The 21,020-nt window shown below is 36.2% G+C and overlaps 1 protein-coding gene across 1 annotated transcript in view; it reads right to left on the reverse strand.

Moving 5' to 3' along the window:
* Window positions 1-21,020, reverse strand: part of Rock2 (Rho associated coiled-coil containing protein kinase 2) — a 103,535-nt gene that overhangs the window by 25,886 nt on the left and 56,629 nt on the right. The window contains exons 4-17 of the mRNA XM_052186071.1: window positions 19,707-19,844; window positions 17,098-17,358; window positions 12,405-12,549; window positions 10,126-10,264; window positions 8,048-8,139; window positions 7,027-7,186; window positions 5,469-5,529; window positions 4,682-4,693; window positions 2,940-3,019; window positions 2,776-2,824; window positions 2,024-2,159; window positions 1,853-1,944; window positions 1,401-1,647; window positions 616-722 (exon numbers count right to left, since the gene is read on the reverse strand). Coding sequence (XP_052042031.1) covers window positions 616-722; window positions 1,401-1,647; window positions 1,853-1,944; window positions 2,024-2,159; window positions 2,776-2,824; window positions 2,940-3,019; window positions 4,682-4,693; window positions 5,469-5,529; window positions 7,027-7,186; window positions 8,048-8,139; window positions 10,126-10,264; window positions 12,405-12,549; window positions 17,098-17,358; window positions 19,707-19,844 — 1,719 coding nt within the window. The remainder of the gene's footprint in view (window positions 1-615; window positions 723-1,400; window positions 1,648-1,852; window positions 1,945-2,023; window positions 2,160-2,775; window positions 2,825-2,939; window positions 3,020-4,681; window positions 4,694-5,468; window positions 5,530-7,026; window positions 7,187-8,047; window positions 8,140-10,125; window positions 10,265-12,404; window positions 12,550-17,097; window positions 17,359-19,706; window positions 19,845-21,020) is intronic.

The following is a 21,020-nucleotide window of genomic DNA, read 5'->3' on the forward strand; positions in this document are numbered from 1 at the left end:
ATAAAATGCATTAAAATTACCTAGGACTTTATTATTACTTTTTTGTCACCAGGTAGCCCCCAGCTGGGATCAAAAGTTTGTGTCACCACGGCCACCTATCAGACTGTGATATTATTAAAGGCCACAACACATTGCATCCTGACATTTCTACTACAGAAAACACTATTCATATCAAGGAATAAACAAATGAAAATAAAATATTAACTAGAAATATTCCCTAGCTCTACAATATTAAAAAACCCTCTGAATTATTTTAATTTTGTATTACATTAATTTTTAAGATATCTCAATCAAACTTTGATTTTTTTCTACATTGTATAAAATTCTCAAGGAATAAAATATCTTACAGTCTTAATGTCTGCTGGGTCTCTACAAAAGCATCATCATTATATACACTGAATCCCTTCCTTCATGTAGTCCAGCATTCCAAGGGCTGCTATGTGGTATTAGTTACAGTCCTTGTTTACATAGTCAAGTCCAAATACAGCAGAGTCCATGTACATATGGAAGTACTCTTCCTAGTAAGTAGTTATTTAATTGCTCTCTGATTCTGGTCACTTCTCTCATCTAAAGTCACACTGCTTTCTTCTTACACACAGTCCACGCCATGTTTACCTTCTCTAAGTCGGTGAGCCTCTCCTGTAGCTGTCTCTTCTCCAGCTCTACTTTGGCTAGTAAGGCTTTGCCAGTCTTCAAATCTTCTTCCAATCCAGATATTCTACCTAAAAATTTAAAACAATGTACTCACAATGCATTCAAATAAAAATTATCTATCTTATATTTTAAGAGTTGTTATTTGTGAGCAAGTTCTATAACTTATCAGAATATGACATTGAAGGTAATTTAGCTAGAACTCAGTTGATAACCTAAATCTAAATGACACATCTTTTTGTTTTTGTTTTTGTTTTTGTAGGCAGGGTTTCTCTGTGTAGCCCTTGCTCTCCTGGAACTCACTCTGTAGACAAGGCTGCCCTCAAACTCAGAAACCCGCCTGCCTCTGCCTATCAAGTGCTGGGATTACAGGTGTGTGCCACCACTGCCTGGCTAAATGACACAATTTGAAAATACATCTTTTGTTCACAAGTTTTATGAACATACTTGTAAAGTTCTAATTTTATTTTATAATTTTTATTTTAATTATGTGACTATGTGTGAGAGGGTGGATTGATGCATGTGAATGCAGTGTCAAAGGAGGCCAGGAGAGGGCCTTGGAATCCCTGAAGGTGGAGTTACAGGCAACTGTGGGCCTCCTGGTGAAAGTACTAGGAACTAAACTTCTTAGCTCTTAAATAGCTCAACAGTCTCTTCAAACAAAAAAATCTCAGGTTACTGCAATACATTAGCCATCTAAAGCTATTTGAAAATATAAATTATCAATATCAAATCAATGTTTTTTATACCTTGTAAATCATTAATTATCTCTGATCCATGGGTCCGGTCCCTTCTTTCAGATTCTAGAGCTGACTGAAGATTGATAAATTCCTTTTCAAGTTTTAACTTGGCAGTCTCAAGCAGGCAGTTTTTATCTTGTAGATCTCTATTGTTAGATTCCAGCTGCTGAATCTGTTTGGAACTTTCTGCCTGGGTTTTTCTTAACCGTGCTGCAGTATCAGACTCTGTTCTCAGCAACGCATTAGCTTCATCCAGCTGATATCCAATTCAAAAACAAACAGATAATCACCGATATAATATAATTAAAATACATCAATTTACTGTCTTGTTACAAGCTACTTAAATAAGAAACTCGAAGTATTTCCCTAGGCATCATCTCCTTAAGTACTAGAGCTAAGGGCTTAGCAGCACACACACTTACAGACGTGATAAACTTAGCATTCCACACAGACCAACCTACTTGTTTCTGTAGCTGATTGACCTTCTCAGTGGATATCTGAGAGCTCTGATTTCTTTTCTTCAGATCTTCAAGTTGATCTTTTAAGCTGTTAACTATAAAACAAAGCATTTTAGCTACAAGCTTCAATAAGACATACAATATTTTTCTTCTTAAACAATTTATATCACAAACCATCATTTTCCAAATTCCGTTTCTTGTCAGCCTCATGATCAGCTTTCCGCTGATATTCTGCATTTTTATGCTGAAGAAGGGCCTTTTCTCTTTCCAGTTGTCTTAATGTTGATTCCACAGTTTTCCTTAAGGTAATCTGAAATAACACTTAACATTATTATCAAAAGAAAATATGCAGAGAAATCAATCAAACTGTGTCAGTAGTCTCAAACACATGCGAGAAGAGACCAAAAAGGCAATCACTGTTTGATGAAAATTAAAATGTTCTCCATATTTGCAAATTTAATTTATTATAATTACAGTCAAGCTTTCTGAAACTTTCTATAACTAACAAACCATCACTATTTAATCCCATGGACCAAAATGTTACTAATATCGAATGTCTTATGAAAAGAATTACTTCTTTTTAAAGCACAGCAGCCACTTTTATCATCATACAAAAGCAAGTTGTTTCTTTCTAAATTAACTTTTAAGGTAATATACAAAGTAAAGGTTTCATTATGGCATTTTCAGACATATATATCATCATACATTTTTTCAATCTTGAAATACCTACACATACTAAATTAACTCAAACTGATAAAACAGGCCTAGGTAATGGAAGTCACCTTAAAGTAATTTCCATTTCGGTCATCTATGGCACAGATAGGTTTTACCAATATGAATTGCAAGATACTCAGAACTTAATATCTAAGTGGGTATCAAAGAGATTTTACTAACAAAAATGTTAATAACGTATAGAAAATTTTTACCTCCTCTTCTAGCTCCTTTGCTGTTTTCTCTAGGCGAGTATTAATTGATCTAAAGAATTTTAGAGAGAAGCAGTAAATAAAATAATATTAATTTTAATAAAGCATAGTCTATTAATTGAGGAAGCACTTATATAATTAATATGTGCTTGTGCCCAACAGCATACTTGCACTTCTGTTCCAGCTCCTCCTTGGCTTGTACCTCACTGCTAAGGTGTTCTTCTAGTGCATATAATTTTTTCTGAATCTGTCAAAAAGTAAGAAATTGTAAGTTTTAGTCACAAAGATGAGAAGCTTCAAAAAACAATGATACTATTGTGCTGTTCCCACTTACTAGACCCCTCTGTAAGAACATAGGATCTGTACCTGCTTACTGTGACTTTGATTCAGAGGGAAAGCTCCCTTGCCTCCCGCTCTTATTCACAGTACACATACAGATAGAAACACATTTACAGGAATAAATTCTTTTGTGATTCTCTACACTACTACAAAGAAGGATTAAGTGAATCTTGAGTAAATGATAGCTAATTACATTTCAAATTCTCTTCCTTAGTTTTTAATTAGGTATGTTTTAAAGCAAGTTAAATTGATTTAAAAAACTATTAAATAATAATATATCATTTATATTGAATAAAAAAATAATATATCATTTAAAATATTCCTTTTTCTAAAAAAATTACTATTATTATCTTTTAAGTGTATGAGTGTACCTGCATGAATTTACAAGTGTTGTTTCATTAACAGAACAAAATACATAAGATAGTGTCTTCTAGGTATAGTGTCACCTGCCATTAAAGCACTCAAGAGGCAAAGGAAGGAGGATCTCTCTGGGAAATCCAAGGCCAGCCTGCTCTACATAGTGAGTTCCAGTCCTCAAAATAACAACTGTAACATCAACAATGGTAGTAGTGTTAGATTTAAATAACTGAAATTCCAAAGGATGAATACTCTCAGGCCAAGGCAGCAATGACACCAAAGTCAAAGTTCTAATGAGTATGCTTCTTAAATATTAAATTCATCTTAAAACAACTCCTCCATTGTCCCCAAACAAGTATAGGCTAAGAGCTATTGAGATGGCTCAGCCAGTAAGATACTTACTGCACAAGCATGAGGAACTAAGTAATACACATCAAGTCAGGTTTTGATAATCCTAGCATTAGAGAGGTTGAGGCAGGTAGAAGTCAACCTGGACTCGATAGTAAGCCCGAGGTCAGCCAAGCCTACAAAGTGAGTTGTTTCCAAAGCAAAATAAAACACCAACCAACCAACCAACCAACCAACCAACCAACCAACCAACCAAAACAAAAATAACAAAATCAAGTATCTCTAATTCCAGTGCTGAGGGTTTGGTAGAAAATGTGGCAGAGACAGGCAGATCCCTGGGGCTTGCTGGTCATCCAATCTGACTTAATCTTTGAGTTCCAGGTACAACTAAGACACTTTCTCCCTGCCCCTCCCCCCCCCAAAAAAGGTATGTGAGGGAGGGGCGCGGAGTAGTGGAGAGTGCTCAGGAAAATACTGATCACCAGCCTCCATAAATGTGTGCATAGACACTCTCAAGCATGTTCACACAAACACATTTAAGTAAATAAAGTCAACTATCTTTGTCCTCTTCCAGACAATTTTTTTAAAAGAAAATACAGGCTAATAAGCTAGTCAAGGTAAGTACTTTGGTTGTTCGGTTGCTGTAATACTCTGAACATACTGTTACATATCCTTGATAAATAAAAACAAAATATTACATAACTCATATTTTAAACAGAAGACTCATAAGAAAAATAATAAAAGGGTACTTGGTAGGAAAAGGATGGGAAGTCTCTTGGGTTGGTGCAGTACTCCAAATGGGAAGCAGACTATGACTAGATTAAAACATGACTTTTTCTCCTTTTCGGTGTATTTGATAACGTACCTCCTGACTTTCCTATTCAGAAAAAAGAAAGGAAAGAAAACATTTCAATGCTTGTTATATTTTATAAAAGTCTTATATAAAAGACATATAAAAGTACTTATAAAAGACATATCATGTATGCCATTCCAAAATTATACACAGGGTTTTCTACCTTTCATTAAATGTGAAGAAATATTTACATTATGATTTAGCTTTGTTTGTGGTGACAAAATATGTTAATGCTTTGATAAACTGTTCTGTTTCATTCTTTTAATGCTTTGATAAACTGTTCTGTTTCATTCTGTACATTCCTGAACAGAAACTCAGACTTTTAATCTCTCCCCTACTTATACAACCTATTGCTTAATGTCTTCTAACTGGCATTACAGCTAGTTATAAATCTATCACTCTTGCTAACGAATGAAGCTAAAAGCACATATTGGGTAAGTCATTTACTTCAAAGTTGTGCTGCACACAGCATTTTATACTCAAAGAATGGTAACTCATGATTCATAAATGACTATCAAGTAAACACGGGGCTGGAAACATGGCCCAGCAGTTAAGAGCACTTGCTGGTCTACAGATGATCTAGATTCAGTTCCCAAAATCCACTTGGTGAACTGTCTGTGACTACAATTCCAGTGGCTCCAACCCGCCTTTCTGACCTACACAACACTGCATACACTTGATGAATAGACATTAATATAAGTAAAACACTTGTACACAAAAAATAATTGAAAAAAAATCAGTGGTGTGAGTATTTTAACATGTTACTAAAGTAAATAACACAGTAAAAATGTATACATACTTCACTTTTCCTTGTTTGTATTGCATCATTTTCTCTACAAGGTGAAGAGTCACTTAGTAACCTGGAAGGATGAAAAGAGAAAGTCTTTTAATTATACATTAATCCATTTAATCACATTGATCAAGCTACTTTCAGACCTTGAGCATTCTAAGTGAAGCACTAATTCTGCTGCTGGGGAGTCACAACTTTGCCTCTCTCAGAGGGTACCAGTCGTACGTACCCATGTTAGGACCAGAGTCACAACATGGGCCTCTTCATCTACTTGAGTTTCTATAGTGACTACATTCTATAATTTCTTTTTTGAAAAAAACATCTCTTCTTTTGCAAAGATAACATGAGTTTGATATCATGATTTATAAATCATCTTTTAAATAACTTAACAATATTTTCCCGAGACACATTTTGTGTAGCCCTGGCTTTCCTAGAACTTGCTCTGTAGACCAGGCTGGCCTCAAAGTAACATTCATCTGCCTCTGCCTTCCGAGTGCTGGGATTAAAGCTGTGTACAGCCACCACCCGATGAAACAATAATTTTCTACACTCAAGCTATTGTGTGTGTTCATGTACACAAATGCCAGGAGATGCATGTAGAGATGAGAGGACAATTTTTAGGAGTTGGTTCTCTCTTTTCACCATGTGGATCATCAGGCTTGCAGCAAAGCCCTTATCTACTGAGCTCTTCTTAGCCCCTCATCATTTGGATATTACTGTCAATTTCTCTTTCAGTTCTGTCCTTCCCACCATCTATAAACATGGATACGTTTCCTTTATCCCCGACATTCTTTTTTAAAAACACATACTGTTTAATGTTGCCTAAATGTTTGTCTGTGTACCAATGTATGCCTGCTGTCCATGGAGGCCAGAAGAGTGCTTCGGATCTCCTGGAACTGCAATTACAGATGGTGGCGAGCTGTCATGTGGGTGCTGGATATCAAACTTGGATCCCCGGAAGAGCAGCCAGGGCTCTTAACCACTGAGACATCCCTCCAGTCCAATACCCTTATTTTATTCAGAACTAAAAATAGTTTTAGAATATTATCATTTAAGGAAGGTGACTAATCCAACTTCATTTGCCTGACATTTTCCTGGTTTTGTTAACTCATCCCAGGAAACACCCAAACCTGGGGAAATTGGGACAGCTGGTCACTCTCATCATTACATGTGAGTGTACTAGGAAGTATCTCAAACACTCATGACATTTGATTCCAATAGTTAACAGTTTTCAGTGGCTCTCCTTGCTTACCAGTCAAAAATCCCTCAGAAGAACATCCACTGTGATAATCTGTTTAAAGGCAAATCACATTCTACCTTTCTTTATAATTCTGTGATTCTCTTATATTCTTCATGAGATAATAAACTCCATCAAAGTCAAGTATTTGTTCTTACTGCATATCTTCAAAAGAATATAGGACAGTGCCTTTCAATCATTTGTAAATGAATAAAATGTAACATTCAAACATCAAAAGATGAAATAAAATTAAAAGATTAGACAGTCCATTAGGAAAAACTTGACAGCTAGGCTATGCTAACAATAAAATTTAACAAATAAATCACATACAAATTTTCTCTAAAGTAGGTAAATCCTATAAAAGGCAGCTGATTTCCCACAAAAGCTTTAGGAATCGGGAAGGTCTCTACATCGCCTTTGTCATCCTCAATGTCATCAAAGTTGCTGCTGTCTATGTCACTGCTGAGCTCAGGTACCACTGGAGCTGCCGCTGCAAGGAAAGAAAATAGGATTTCACTCACAGCCAAAATAAACTAATCTTCATGAGATATCATATTTTATACAAAAATCTAGCAGCATATCTTCTATTTGACATGTCACAGAATTAAAACTTTATAAGTAATATATTACAATATTAGAAGAGCTTTAAATGTGGGTCAATATATCAAACAAGGGAAGTCTTTAAATTAGGGGCTAAAAACTACACATAGCAATAACATACACATATTGTAGGGGATCTCAGTTTTCTACATTTTTTTAAGCAATAATATTTCTTACTCTTAAAATGGATGTCATATACACATAAAGCAAATTATTATCAGAGTATGGTCTCAACAAATAACTATTAATTTATCAACCTAAGTACTCAAGTTATAGGATCATATTCTATTACCAAGATCAACAAAACTGTCAAATAAGAACTGAATGTTTGGGCTGGAGAGATGGCTCTGCGGTTAAGAGCACTGACTGCACTTCTGAAGGTCCTGAGTTCAAAATCCCAGCAACCACCTGGTGGCTCACAACCGTAATGAGATCTGACACCCTTTTCTGGAATGTCTGAATAGCTACATTATACTTCCATTTAATAAATAAATAAATCTTTTAAAAAAGAGAGAGAGAAATAAATGTTTATTACAAAAAGAATTGGGAAATGTTGCTTTTAGAAGGCACACTAGTTTACTAGAACAATGAGAATCACTTAACTTACAAATTTTGCCACAAGAAAAAAAATCTCCAGATTTAAAACTAAGTTATCACACACACCATCAATCATGTCTGCTATTTCTAAAGATGAGGAAATCAATTTATAAGATCCAAAATGTGATGAAATGGAACACTTAGATCGACTTACTCTCTCTTATGTTATCCCAATTCCACTGATCATTCTTAAAAAAAGGATGCTGTTTGATTTCTTCTACCCCATTTCTTCCAAGTCGCACCTCCCTAAATAATGCAGTTAAAGATTATATTGTAAAATATAAGAATATTAATTTTAATATTTTCACCTAAGCAAGGATTGTAAATTTAAATATTTTCACTAAAAGTTTCAGCTTAAATATTTCTCAAAAATAAGCTACATCACATTTGAAGTGTCTGATCTTTGGACAGATTAAAAAGGCATAATGATGGGTGGTGCACAGTAAACTATGTGGGAAACAAACTCTACTCCCATTAGCATTCTATCAATCAAAAGTACATAAAGCTTCTAGGTAAAAAAAAACTCCATCTGCACGTGCCAAATTGTATTATCCTTTGACCTAGGAGCATGAGAACTTTGGGGGAAAAAATTACTCTAACTGCTCTCATAGAAGCACCATTTAAAAGTTTCTTTCCTCTTCTTAAAAAGAACCCATATGGGCTAGAGAGATGGTTCATAGAGTAAGAGCACTGACTGCTTGTCCAGAGGTCCTGAGTTCAATTCCCAACAACCACAGCAACCACATGGTGGGTCACAACCATCTGTTATGGGGTCTGGTGTCTTTTTCTCACATGCAGACATATATGCAGGCATATTGTGTATATAATAAATAAACAAATAAACAAATCTTAATTTAAAAAACGAACACATATATGAAGTTTAAACTATCCATATTTACTACTAGAATCTCTTTCTCCATTTATATTAAAATTATCATTCTGGAGCTGGAGAGATGGCCCAACTATAAAGAGCACCGACTGCTCTTCCAGGTCCTGAGTTCAATTCCTAGCAACCACATGGTGGCTTACAAATTACAGGAGGCAATGCCCTCTTTTGGTGCATCTGAAGATAGATAGCTACAGTATACTCATATACATTAAATAAATCAATCTTAAAAGTCTTCTCTCTGAATAAAAGGAAAAAGACTGAGAACTTCATTCTTTAACCATCATGAGCATTCCTGAAAACTAGATGGAAATAGAAATCATCTAGTATGTCTCTAGTAAATTCCCAGCTTGTACCCCTGTTTTAATGAAATTCCCAGTAACCTCAGCAAACATTTTGGTTATTTTTGATTTTACCAACATTTGTTGTTCATCAACCATATATAACTACCAAAATTTACAATTCTTTTCAACAAATGATTAGAGAAGCCAAAAAAATAAAGTGATGACGATGATGATGATGATGATGATGATCAAAGAGCTTCCTCACTCTAAGGCAGCTTTCACACCTTTGTGCATTCATTTGAATTTTTTTTTAAGATCATAGAATTTCTAGAAAAGATTTATTCATATACAAATGCAAATTAAGAGAAAGAAGGAAGTATTTCCATATTAAACAATTCTTTTGTTCCAGGACAGTCAGGCCTACACAGTAAGACTCTTGTCTCACCATACCACAACCATATCACCACACCTAATTTTAAATAGTTTTTAATTTTATAAATTATCTATCTGTTGAAACGGCTGTCCTCTTAGAAGTTATACAATCAAGAATGTTATGGGGGCTGGAGAGATGGCTCAGTGGTTAAGAGCACCAACTGCTCTTCCCAAAGGTCCTGAGTTCAATTCCCAGCAACCACATGGTGGCTCACAACCATATGTAATGGGGGGGGGGGGGGATCATCTGATGCCCTCTTCTGGTGTGTCTGAAGAAAGCAATGGTGTACTCATATACACCATTAAAATAAATAAATCTTAAAAAAAAAAAAGAATGCTATGGATTATTACACAAAAGGGTACAACGTGACATAAATTTTAGCTTTCAAATGTAGTCATTTACTAAATCATATATGTATCTTTATAGACACAAGGACTGAGGTAGAAATTAGATTATAATTAGGAAATAAGGTAATTCAACACTAGGCCTACTGGTGAGGAGTCAGGGACTAAACCAGAATTAAACGCAATGAGGATAACAAGAGAGGCTTGACTTCATATATACAAAAAACAAACATGTTTGCACATTTGCAAATTTTAAAAGAGGTTTCGCTTTGTGTGTACTATTACCTGTCTGTTAAGAAGGCACATATGAGATTCTTCGCATGTTTAGAAATTTCTGTATCTTCAGGAAAACATAGTGAATTTTTATGATCCATAATTTTGCTGTAGGTTCCTACAAGTGAATCTGCATAAAATGGAGTGTCCCCTAAATTATAAAGAAAGACAGCAATGAATGGAATAAAGAATTCAAGTTAAATGCTTTTCATAACATTTACATATATTAAGCTTAAATCCATCAAATAATCTAAATACCAAGAACAACAGCTAAAATTAACAGACATACAAATAACTTAAATGTAGCCATACCAATGATTTTCTTTCTTTCTTTTTTTTTTTTCTTTCTTTTTTGGTTTTTTTTCCAGACAGGGTTTCTCTGTGTAGATGTGTGTACTATTACCTGTCTGTTAAGAAGGCACCAATGATTTTTCTACCCTTGAAAAATAAATTTGTCTCAGAGTTTTCTCTAATAGTAATATTATATCTTAGGGTCAGGAGCAGTGGCCTATACCTTTAGCCATAACACTCAGGAGGTAGAGGTAGACAGATTCTCTGTTTGAGGCCAACCTGGTCTACACAGTGAGTTCCTGGACAGCCAGGGCGGGCGGGCTGTCTGTCTGTCTGTCTGTCTCTGTCTCTCTCTCTGATTCATCTCACTGAGACGGTCAACACCTTTAATTCCAGGGCTCCAGAGCCAGAGGCAGGTAGATCTTTTATGAATTCTAAGCCAGCCTGGTCTACATAATAAGACTTTGTCTCAAAAGAAGAAAGAAGAAATACCAAAAAGAAAAAAGAAAGGAGGAGGAAGGAGGAATATGTATTTGTTTATGTGTTAAAAGTTCAGGCCAGTCAAGGCTTCATAGAGAGACCCTGTTTTTTTCTTTTTTGGTTTTTTCGAGACAGAGTTTCTCTGTGTAGCCCTGGCTGTCCTGGAACTCACTGTAGACCAGGCTGGCCTCAAACTCAGAAATCCACCTGCCTCTGCCTCCCAAGTACTGGGATTAAAGGTGTGCGCCACCACCGCTCAGCTGAGATCCTGTTTCTTAACAAACAAACAAAAAAACCTAAAACACATACAACAGTAAGTAAAATATAGTTTGCAAATCAATAATATAATAAGATTACATGAACCGAAGAATAGTGTTCTCTCCCTAACTACTGGAATACTAAAATTTATTTAAATATTTACTCAACCATTCAAAATAGCTACAATAAATATTATTAGGAAATCTTAGGTTCCATCGACATGGTTTAGTAGTTGAGCATGCAGTCCTCTTACAAAGGGTCAAAATTCAGTCTCCAGCATAGATATTTTTGACACATGCAGACAAAATAAACAAACTATTGGGGCTGGAGCAATGGCTCGGCAGTTAAGAGCATTTATTTGCTGCTTTTCCCAGCACCCAGGCCATGGGGCTCACAGTTGCCTAGAATTCCAGCTTAGCTCCAGGAGAGCAGATTAAAAGATTAGTGAAGGCCTACAAACCCTGTGAATTTGTTCTTACTTTAATACTGCCTTAATAAAAGATCCAGTGATGAGTAGTGACACCTATCAATGCAATCCTAGCTAACAAGAGGCTGAGGAAGGGGATTTTGAATCTGAGGGCAACATTAGTTATATGAAAATACTTATGAAAAATAAGAAAAAGAGCTACTGGAGAAACACTTCCTACCAACATACAGCATACTATTTTCTTTTGATGTTGGACTTCTTTTCAGTCACTATACTAGTCTTATCTCAGATTCTACTCCATTTATTTACATACTAGTATGTGCATGTGGAAGCACAGACAGGTCACATTCACAGGTGGAGGGCAGAGGACAATTTTCAGGTCTCAGTTTGCTTCTACCCACACTGGAGTGGGGGAGATCACATCATCAGGTGCCACATATGCCTTTACCCCTTACACCAGTGGTTCTCAACCTTCCTAATGTTCCTCATGTTGTGGTGACCCCCAAACATAAAATTACTGTTGTTGCTGCTTCATAACTGTAATTTTGCCACTGTTATGAATCATAATGTAAATATGTTTTCCAATGGTCTCAGACAACCCCTGCGAAAGGGTCAGTCACACCATACACACCACCCCAAAAAGGGTAAGACCCACCGTATGAGAATCAGTATCTTAAGCCATCTTACCAGTTCTACATCAGATTCTAGTTTAGGTTTTCAGAAATCCCTCCTTGAACATGGATAACATTATCTTTACAGTCTCCAATTCTTGACTGAACTATAAAGTGTTATGGAAAGGGATTTCAAAACAAAACAAATTCAAATATTGACTTACCTACTAACATCTCAAAAAGGAAAACACCTACAGACCACCAATCACATTCTCGCCCATAGTAACCATCACCTCCTTGTGATTTCAGAACTTCAGGTGATATGTAATCAGGAGTTCCAACTGCTGTATCGCAATGCACCATGCCTGTCTGGGTAAACAACAGAATTAAAAAGCAAAGCCAAACATCGAGGGTGAACATACACACTGACAACTGATTTATTATCAGACAATGCCACGTATTACTTCCAAAAGAACACTGCGGACATGGCTTCAGATATACACCTTTGAATGCATAGAAACATCTACATCAGGGAGACCAGGTATGAGTTTTCATCCATAAAAAATGGAAAAGCAGTGGGCTTCCAAACCTACAGAAACTTGCAACTTTTGTTGTTTATTTCATATGTTCTAATGTAAGGGGTATAAAATGAGATCTTAATGATACATGGGAAAAAGGAAAGACTCATTGGGGGGAAGCAGCTTTGCTGTTTTGGAAAGAAACAAAAGTGCTTACGAGTGCACCACTCAGCTTAGGCATAGTATTAAGAACTGGTTCATAGTTTATCACGAGCAGACTGAGAAATGTATTAAATATTTAAACTAAAAGACCAAAAAGGTTTGGTGCATATTAGGTTTACATATTTCTAGTATGTAGTTGTGTCATCAACATATTTGACAAAGTGATTCAACACCTTTACCTGTGTTCTGTTTTCTTGGGTAGTAAGATACTTCCTGAAAGTACCTTCTTAGAGTGTGTGTGTGTGTGTGTGTGTGTGTGTGTGTATGTATGTATGTATAACATGTACATGTTTGCGTGTGTGTGTGTGTGTGTGTGTGTGTGTGTGTGTGTGTAAGTCATAGGTCAATGATGGCTGCCTTCCTCAATCACTGTTTCCCTTATTATCTGAGAAACTCTCTCCAAATGCCCTTCACTTTCTCTCCCTACTAATGGTGCATCACCACATTTCTCACAAGAAAGCTATAGAAATACTAACATGCTAGGTAGATTTAAGAGCAAAGGACATATTTCAAAGCTAAGAGAATCTGCCTAGTGTGCAAAGCCCTAGTTAAATTCCCCCATCACTACACACTACCTCCAAAACCAACAACAAAAAGTCATATGTAATATAACTTCCTTGGGGAAAACAAAGCTCAATGTGTTTTGTGGACATTATTTGTACAAATGTTTAAATGCTATGAAGTATGTTGAACATGAGAAATTAATTTCAAAAACAGTATTTTTTGTTGTTGTCGTTTTTGTTGGATTTGGTTTTTTCAAGACAGGGTTTCTCTGTACAGCCCTGGTTGTACTGGAACTCACTCTGTAGACCAGGCTGGCCTCAAACTCAGAAATCCACCTGCTTCTGCCTCCCAGAGTGCTGGGATTACAGGCGTGCGCCACCACCGCCCAGCTAAAAACAGTTATGTATCCTTAATTTGGCAGAACAGAATGTTATTTCTCCAAATATACAAGCAAATTGAGGACCGAAGTCATTATAATTTGAATATGAATTGGTAACAGAAAAATACTTCTGTGGATTATTACAAAGGACAGTAATAAGAGACAGGGCACACAATTTGTTTTTTTTTTTTTTTTTTTTTTTTACAGTGTTGGAAACTGAACCCAGGGTTGTAGGAAGTCTAGACAAACACAGCACTACAAAGAAGGGAATGCTCAGCTCCTATAATTAACCATTCATCAACGACTACCCTGTACTTCACAGTTCTGTTGAAAGCAAGTAGAGAGAAAAAAGGTAGAGAAAAATCCTCATAAAACCAGAAGAAGCTCCACATATAAATTGCAAAAAGTGGACTTTTTTCATGGATAATATAACCACAATGAAAGACAAGAAAAAATAATCAAGGAGCTTTGGAAAAACTAGCTATTTTATCAGGACATCTTCAAGCTAAAAAGCAATGTTAGCAAATCTATTTATCACAGTAGTGAGGACAGCAATTATGAAACAATTTTAAACATACACTAGAGTTAAACAACTTTGGGTTTTTTTTTAAAAACTATAATTAGCTAATATGAACCAGAGGGGGTTGCTTGTTTATTTTAGCCATTGAAAGAAAGTACAAAAAGAGAAAGACTAGACTGGGCCCTACAGTGTTAAGACTTCAACCAGATATCCCAGTGTTGAGTAGTAACACTTGACATAACATCTATAGAGACTCAAATGTAAGCACTGGGACATGTGGTTAAATACTGGGTGTTAATAACCTATGCCTCTTAGCTCTATCCATAGACTGAGCCTGAAAGCCATGATACAGTAGGTGCAATGAGCATATATAGCAATCATACAGGTAACTACTAAGTACAATTTCTAATCAATCAGAGCTTCTTGGAGCGGCTCTGGGGGTAAGGGAAAAAAAAGGCAAGTTTTCAACATTCTGTAGTATCAAAATGAAAGCCAATACACTTAAGGATATGGAGCCAACCTAAAAAAACTTCATAGAGTTAAATAACACATTATGAAAGAATTATATGATAAATCAAAACAACTTTAGAGCTATGAGGTATTTTAAGAGGCTTTGCATGAGTTTCAGCTGGAGAACACAGTAACTAGGCATTCAAAAGGTTACTCTAAATTACTTTGGGGACTGGGGAGGTGGGTAAAGGTTCTTGGTGAGGACCTGAATTTCAATTCCTAGCAACCAATTAAAAACCCAGGTGTGGCAGTTCATGCCTGAAACGCCAAGCTTCCCCAAGGAGGGCAGTGCAGTAGTGGGGAGAGGCAGAGCCCAGAGATTTCCTGGCCAGCCAGTCTCACGAAACAAACAAGTGAGCTCCAGGTACAGTGAGACTTGGCTTCAAAAATAAAAGATGGAGGGCTAGGGCAATGGCTCAGTAAGTCGAAGTACAAAGCAAAATATGATTTGAACCTGACTTCAAATCCTTAACACTCACACAAAAAAGCCAGGCATGGTTATATATGCTTGTAATCTCAGCATTGGGGGATGTGGAGAGAGGGGGCAAGTCCTGGGGGCTCACTGGTCAGCCATCATAACTGGCTAGTTGTGGCTCAGTGACTCTGTCTCAAGTTAATAAGGTAGCAAGTGATAGAAGACCTCTGACGTCCTCCACTGGATTCCTCATGGAGGTGCGCAGGTGTGCACACATGTATGTATTCATGCACACATAGAATCTAAAGAAAATAAAATGGTGGAAAGAGAAGAAAGATATAACACCAACTGCCAGCTTTTGCACATGCATTCATGGGCAAGTGTACCTGCACACACATGCATATACCACATATACACCCAAAAATTACATTAAATGTAATAAGTTAAATGTTTTCTAAATATATTTGAAGATTTATCATTGACAAAATATAGACCAAGAGAGTTTACTGAAAACTTAAAATTGGATCAATCAGAAGTCTTGGGTTTGGTCTTAAAAACAATTCAAAATGCCTCTTACAAAGGTAAAGAACAAAAATTTAAATGGAACTCACTGTCATCTGCCCCTGCCAAGCTGGATTCCCTCAGTTATTATTCCCTTGGGTACTGATTCTTTTTATTATGAGTTCAAAGTGTTTTTTTTTTTTTAATCTCTTTTATTTATTGACTGACTGATGAATGAGGAGCACACAAGCATACAACTCAGTTTTGTCCTCTTTCCATTTGAGTCCCAAGAAGAGACCTGGTGGCAAGTGCCTTTACCCACTATCATCCCACTGGCTGAAGTTAAGCTATATAATATACTGATCAAGACTGAAAATATAGAATACAGCAATTATTACAATTTTGAGGAAAACATAATTTTTCAGAAATAAACACAAGAAGAAACATCAGTATTAAAACTGAAGTAATGGGGCCAGTGAGATGGCCTGATTCTAGAAGGTTATAAAACTATACCAAAGGTGAAATTCAGTCACCTAGAGACACAGATTACTTACTATTTAACAAGCCATCTTCTAGACGACCATGCCCCATCAGGAATTAATGGTACAGACAAGAAAGGACAAAATGTAAAATTACATGATCAAAACAAACCAGTATCGTGGTTATGTGTGAAGTTACTATTATTGAACCAACTCTGATACAAGAGAGTTAGGTGTGAAGCAGTGATTGACCTCTTTCTTCATTTTGTATCACCTCCTTTCTCAAAAGGAGAAAAAAGTCACAGAAATAATAATGGTGGCAGAAGTACTTCTGACCTTGAACTGAAATTTTGTAGCCCAATTCTATACACCTAGACCATCACTAACTAGTTTTGATTGGTAACAGATGTTTGTCAAGAAGATAAATGAACTGAGCACTGATGTTCATTCATCAAGCCACTAATAGAAGCATTTTATACCTAGATGAATGAATAGTAAAGGAAATATTCAAATAATTTTGTCTTGGAGCTGTTATGCCACTGTCAAACCAAAATTTATTTTTACTCAAAACTGCAAAGTCCTGATTTGTATTTGTTTCTTAAAACACACACACACACACATACACCAAAAAACTAGGACTAACAAGAAGGCTCAGCAGGTAAAGGTGCTTGTGGCACAAGCCCGGTGACCTGAGCATATCTCCAGAACCCATGTGTAGCAGCAGAAGACAACTGACTCCACAGAGCTGTAGTCTGACCTCCACATGTCCACCATGGCATGTGCATGCTCTCGCACTCGCAGATGCACAAACACAATGAATATGGATAAACGCTTACAAAACAGCATTTTTTTATTTTTGGCTTACTTACTTCATCCATTTTCATACATGTGCCAAAATCTGCTAATTTTAGATGTCCATGTTTATCCAACAGCATGTTATCGGGCTTCACGTCTCTGTGGATTAAGCCCATAGAGTGTATTGCATCCAGTGCGAGCACTACTTCAGCAGTATAAAACTTGGCCCATTTTTCAGGCACGTCATAATTACTCATCAGGTTAACAAGGTCTCCCCCTGGCATGTACTCCATCACCATGTACAGGTACTTGTCATCTTGAAAGGCACAAAAGAGCTGGAAAAGGAAGAAGAACAAAATTATACTAAAAACAAAGCCATCAACAAAATGAAACCCCCAAAGTATTATTACTAGTGAAAAAACAGACTACTTTACACTAAAACAGAGTTAAAATTTATGAAATCCTTTACTTCTGGATCAAGCCCATTTAATGAGAAAATAACAGAACAATTTTACATAGTTACTTTTCCAGACATACAATAAAATGTGCATAAATAAATGTTTTCCTTTCACAGAAAACACAATGTAGGAAACTAAATAAAAAAATTTTAAAGGTATAATTGGAACAAAGGAGACAGTATCTCTCAGAAAACTAAATAAAGTATTGCTCATACCTTACACAGAAGAGAGCTGGAAATAGGAGCTTAGAAACATCTAACAGATGCCAATTCAAAAGACAGAAGAAATAAGTCCCATTTCAGTTTAAAAAAAAAAAAGAAAAAAAAAGAATAATCAGTAGCCCCACTTGGAAAACTAAATCCTCTTTTCTCTCCTTTATCCTCTTATTCATGTTAAGCAGCAAGCAGCATTGTCAGGCTACAATAAGTTGCCCCAGAAAGACAGATTAACCACAACTCCCAAGAAAAGGTATCTCTATATCCCACCAAACAACAGAGGCCCCTTCAGCCCCTCCTTGGAAACAAGCAAATAGAAATGGTGGCAACCAGACACTATTTAAATAATCAAGAGATCCATTCTTTCTTAGTAGAAAATCTATTCAGCAGAATGAAAGATCAAAAGATAACAATATATGAAATAGTGGAATGGTTGACTTTAAAAAAAAAAAAAAGTGAGCCGGGTAGTGGTGGCACACCCAGCACTCTGGGAGGCAGAGGCAGGCGGATTTCTGAGTTCGAGGCCAGGCTGGTCTACAGAGTGAGTTCCAGGACAGCCAGGGCTACACAGAGAAACCCTGTCTCGAAAAAACCAAATCCAAAGAACCAAAAAAAAAAAAAAAAAAAAAAAAAAAAAAGTGAATGAGATTTAAAGCTAAAACTGGGACATGTCAGTGCTGTTCTCTTTTCCCTCCTTTTTGAAACAAATTTCCTTATGTAGACTGGATAGAACTCAAAACTTGGAAAGCATCCCCTTGTGCTGTGATTACAGCTATATCCACCACATCAGCATCACTATTATTCTTTTTTTGTTTGTTTTTTTGGATTTGGTTTTTTCGAGACAGGGTTTCTCTGTGTAGCCCTGGCTGTCCTGGAGCGCACTCTGTAGACCAGGCTGGCCTCGAACTCAGAAATCCGCCTGCCTCTGCCTCTGCCTCCCAGAGTGCTGGATTACAGGCGTGTGCCACCACCACCCGGCTCTATTATTCTTTATTCAAGCAAATTATCAAGGCCCATACTTACATACACATACACAAAATATAATAGTGTAAATTGTCCACGTCAGAATTTCTAAACAATGGCTATGATTATCCAAATAAAAACAAAAAGAGATTTAAGGCTCAATCTAATTTTTAACTTTACTTCATATATATTTGGGTGTTTTGCCTACATGTATGTAAGTGCCTATTATCTGTGGAGTCCAAAAAAGGGTGTTGGATCTCCTGGAACTGGAGTGACAGTCAGAAGAGCTGCTATGTAGAGGCTGGTCAAATCTGGGTCCTCTGGAAAAGCAGGTTGGCTCTTAGCTGATGAGTCATCTCTACAGTTCCCCTCAACATCACTTTTTAAAAGCAGAACTAATGACCTTTTAAATGGCAAAGTTATCTCTGTGAGCTTATCTCCACACTGCCTCTTCCAAACAAGGTATGAAACTCCAGCGCATTTAAGTACTTTAGAGCACACACTGGTACGTGGTTTAATCTTACTCATCTTCCTTGCTCAAAAACCTCTGTAGATTTGGATATTGGAGTTAAATACCATGTAAAGAAGCAAAGCTGGTGGTGTATATAATAGAAAAAGAAGCAATATTATGAGGCAGAATTAGGAACACTAACATCACACATTACAGAAAAATATATAAAGGACTGTAGAATTTTCAAGATGCTTACTATAGAAAACTTTCCTCCCATTTAAGATAGGCTGAGAATGTCACCTGGGGTCTAACTAACCTCAGTATGTACAAATCAATCTAATAATGACAAGATGAATTCAGAGTGGCATACAGACTGATCATGTAAAAATCTATATATGAAACAATTAAGAAAGAAATAGTTTCAAGTAGTAGTTTTTAAATGCCATGTCTATATAGATATTCCACCATGAAACACTAAACAAGCACACTAAATCAGGTCTAATAAAAAATAATTACACTTTTCACTATGCGAACAAAGCACAAAGACAAACAGTCTTCTGAATAGGCACCTTAAAATAAAAAGCTATCATGTTTACCTGAACCACCCAGGGACTGTTGGCAAAGGCCATAATATCTCTTTCTTCCCAGAAAAAAGCAGAATCTGATCTTTTTATCATTTCAAATTTACTAAGAAGCTTCATTGCATAAACCTTCTGTGATGCCTTATGGCGCACCTGTGGATTTAAAAAAAAAACAAAAATGAGTAATACTTTAATTGCATAAGGAAAATGATGGTGCTACAATACTATTAATAACTAGCTACAAAACAAACTGACTCTTAGCCAAGTAGATGCATGCAATACCCTGTTTCCAGGTAAGCCTCCAAAGCAGAAGTCTAACACTTACCAGAGAGAACATATATAAGGGCCCAAATGTTTCAGAAAATATACCTTTTAATTAAAGTCAAATAAGCAACTATCTTATTTTAGCTAAATAAATTCCCTCAGATTATTTAAGCTAATCATGTTTTAAAAATATAAGATACTATTTAACAGGCAAGAACTGTTTACTGAGGGGGAGAAACATCTCTTTTAGTCTGAAACATCAGTGTTTATGTATACGTGGTATGTGTGTGGAGGAGGTGCAAATCACTTACTATTTGAACATTAATAATCTAATAGGTTAGTTTGCAAGGATAACCTGATATTATTAACTCATTCTCATTTGTTCCTAAGTATCTATTTAAAAGATTAGTTTTCAGAAAGAAAAAAAACTAACAATATAGTTACTTGATCAGTAGAATATAAATTTCTTCAGAGTAAGGATAAAGTCTATTTACAACCATATGTTTTTAAAGATTTACTTATTTATTTTATATATGTGATTACATTGTCACTCTCTTCAGACACCCAGAAGAGGGCATCAGATCCTTTTACAGATGGTTGTGAGCCACCATGTGGTTGCTGGGAATTGAAATCATGATCTCAGGAAGAGCAGTTAGAGCTCTTAACAGATAAGCTATCTCTCCAGCCCCTATAACCCTATTTAATTCCCAGAACATACCAAAGCATCACACACACAAAAAAAGACATATAGTCTAAGTTATTACAGTTAACACATACCGTAATATGTGTAATAAAAAACAATGGGCAATGCATACAAGACTGAAAAATCCAAGTTTTCTTGAATGTATCTATTTCCTACAGTTAGTTGGGAAATAACTGTTCCATTACTTAAGCTGCTCGGGCTAAAAATTCCTTTGTCAGAGACTCATACAGTTCTACCTTTAACTTGTTTCTAATCCAGCCATATCTAGCTATTACCATTGCTGCCAACCAGGTCCAATATCTTTTACTCCAACTGCCAGTTTTACTCTTCTATATCCACTCAGTCTAATGAGCCATACAAAC

The sequence above is a fragment of the Apodemus sylvaticus genome, chromosome 6 (genome assembly GCF_947179515.1).
Source record: "Apodemus sylvaticus chromosome 6, mApoSyl1.1, whole genome shotgun sequence".
NCBI lineage: Eukaryota > Metazoa > Chordata > Mammalia > Rodentia > Muridae > Apodemus > Apodemus sylvaticus.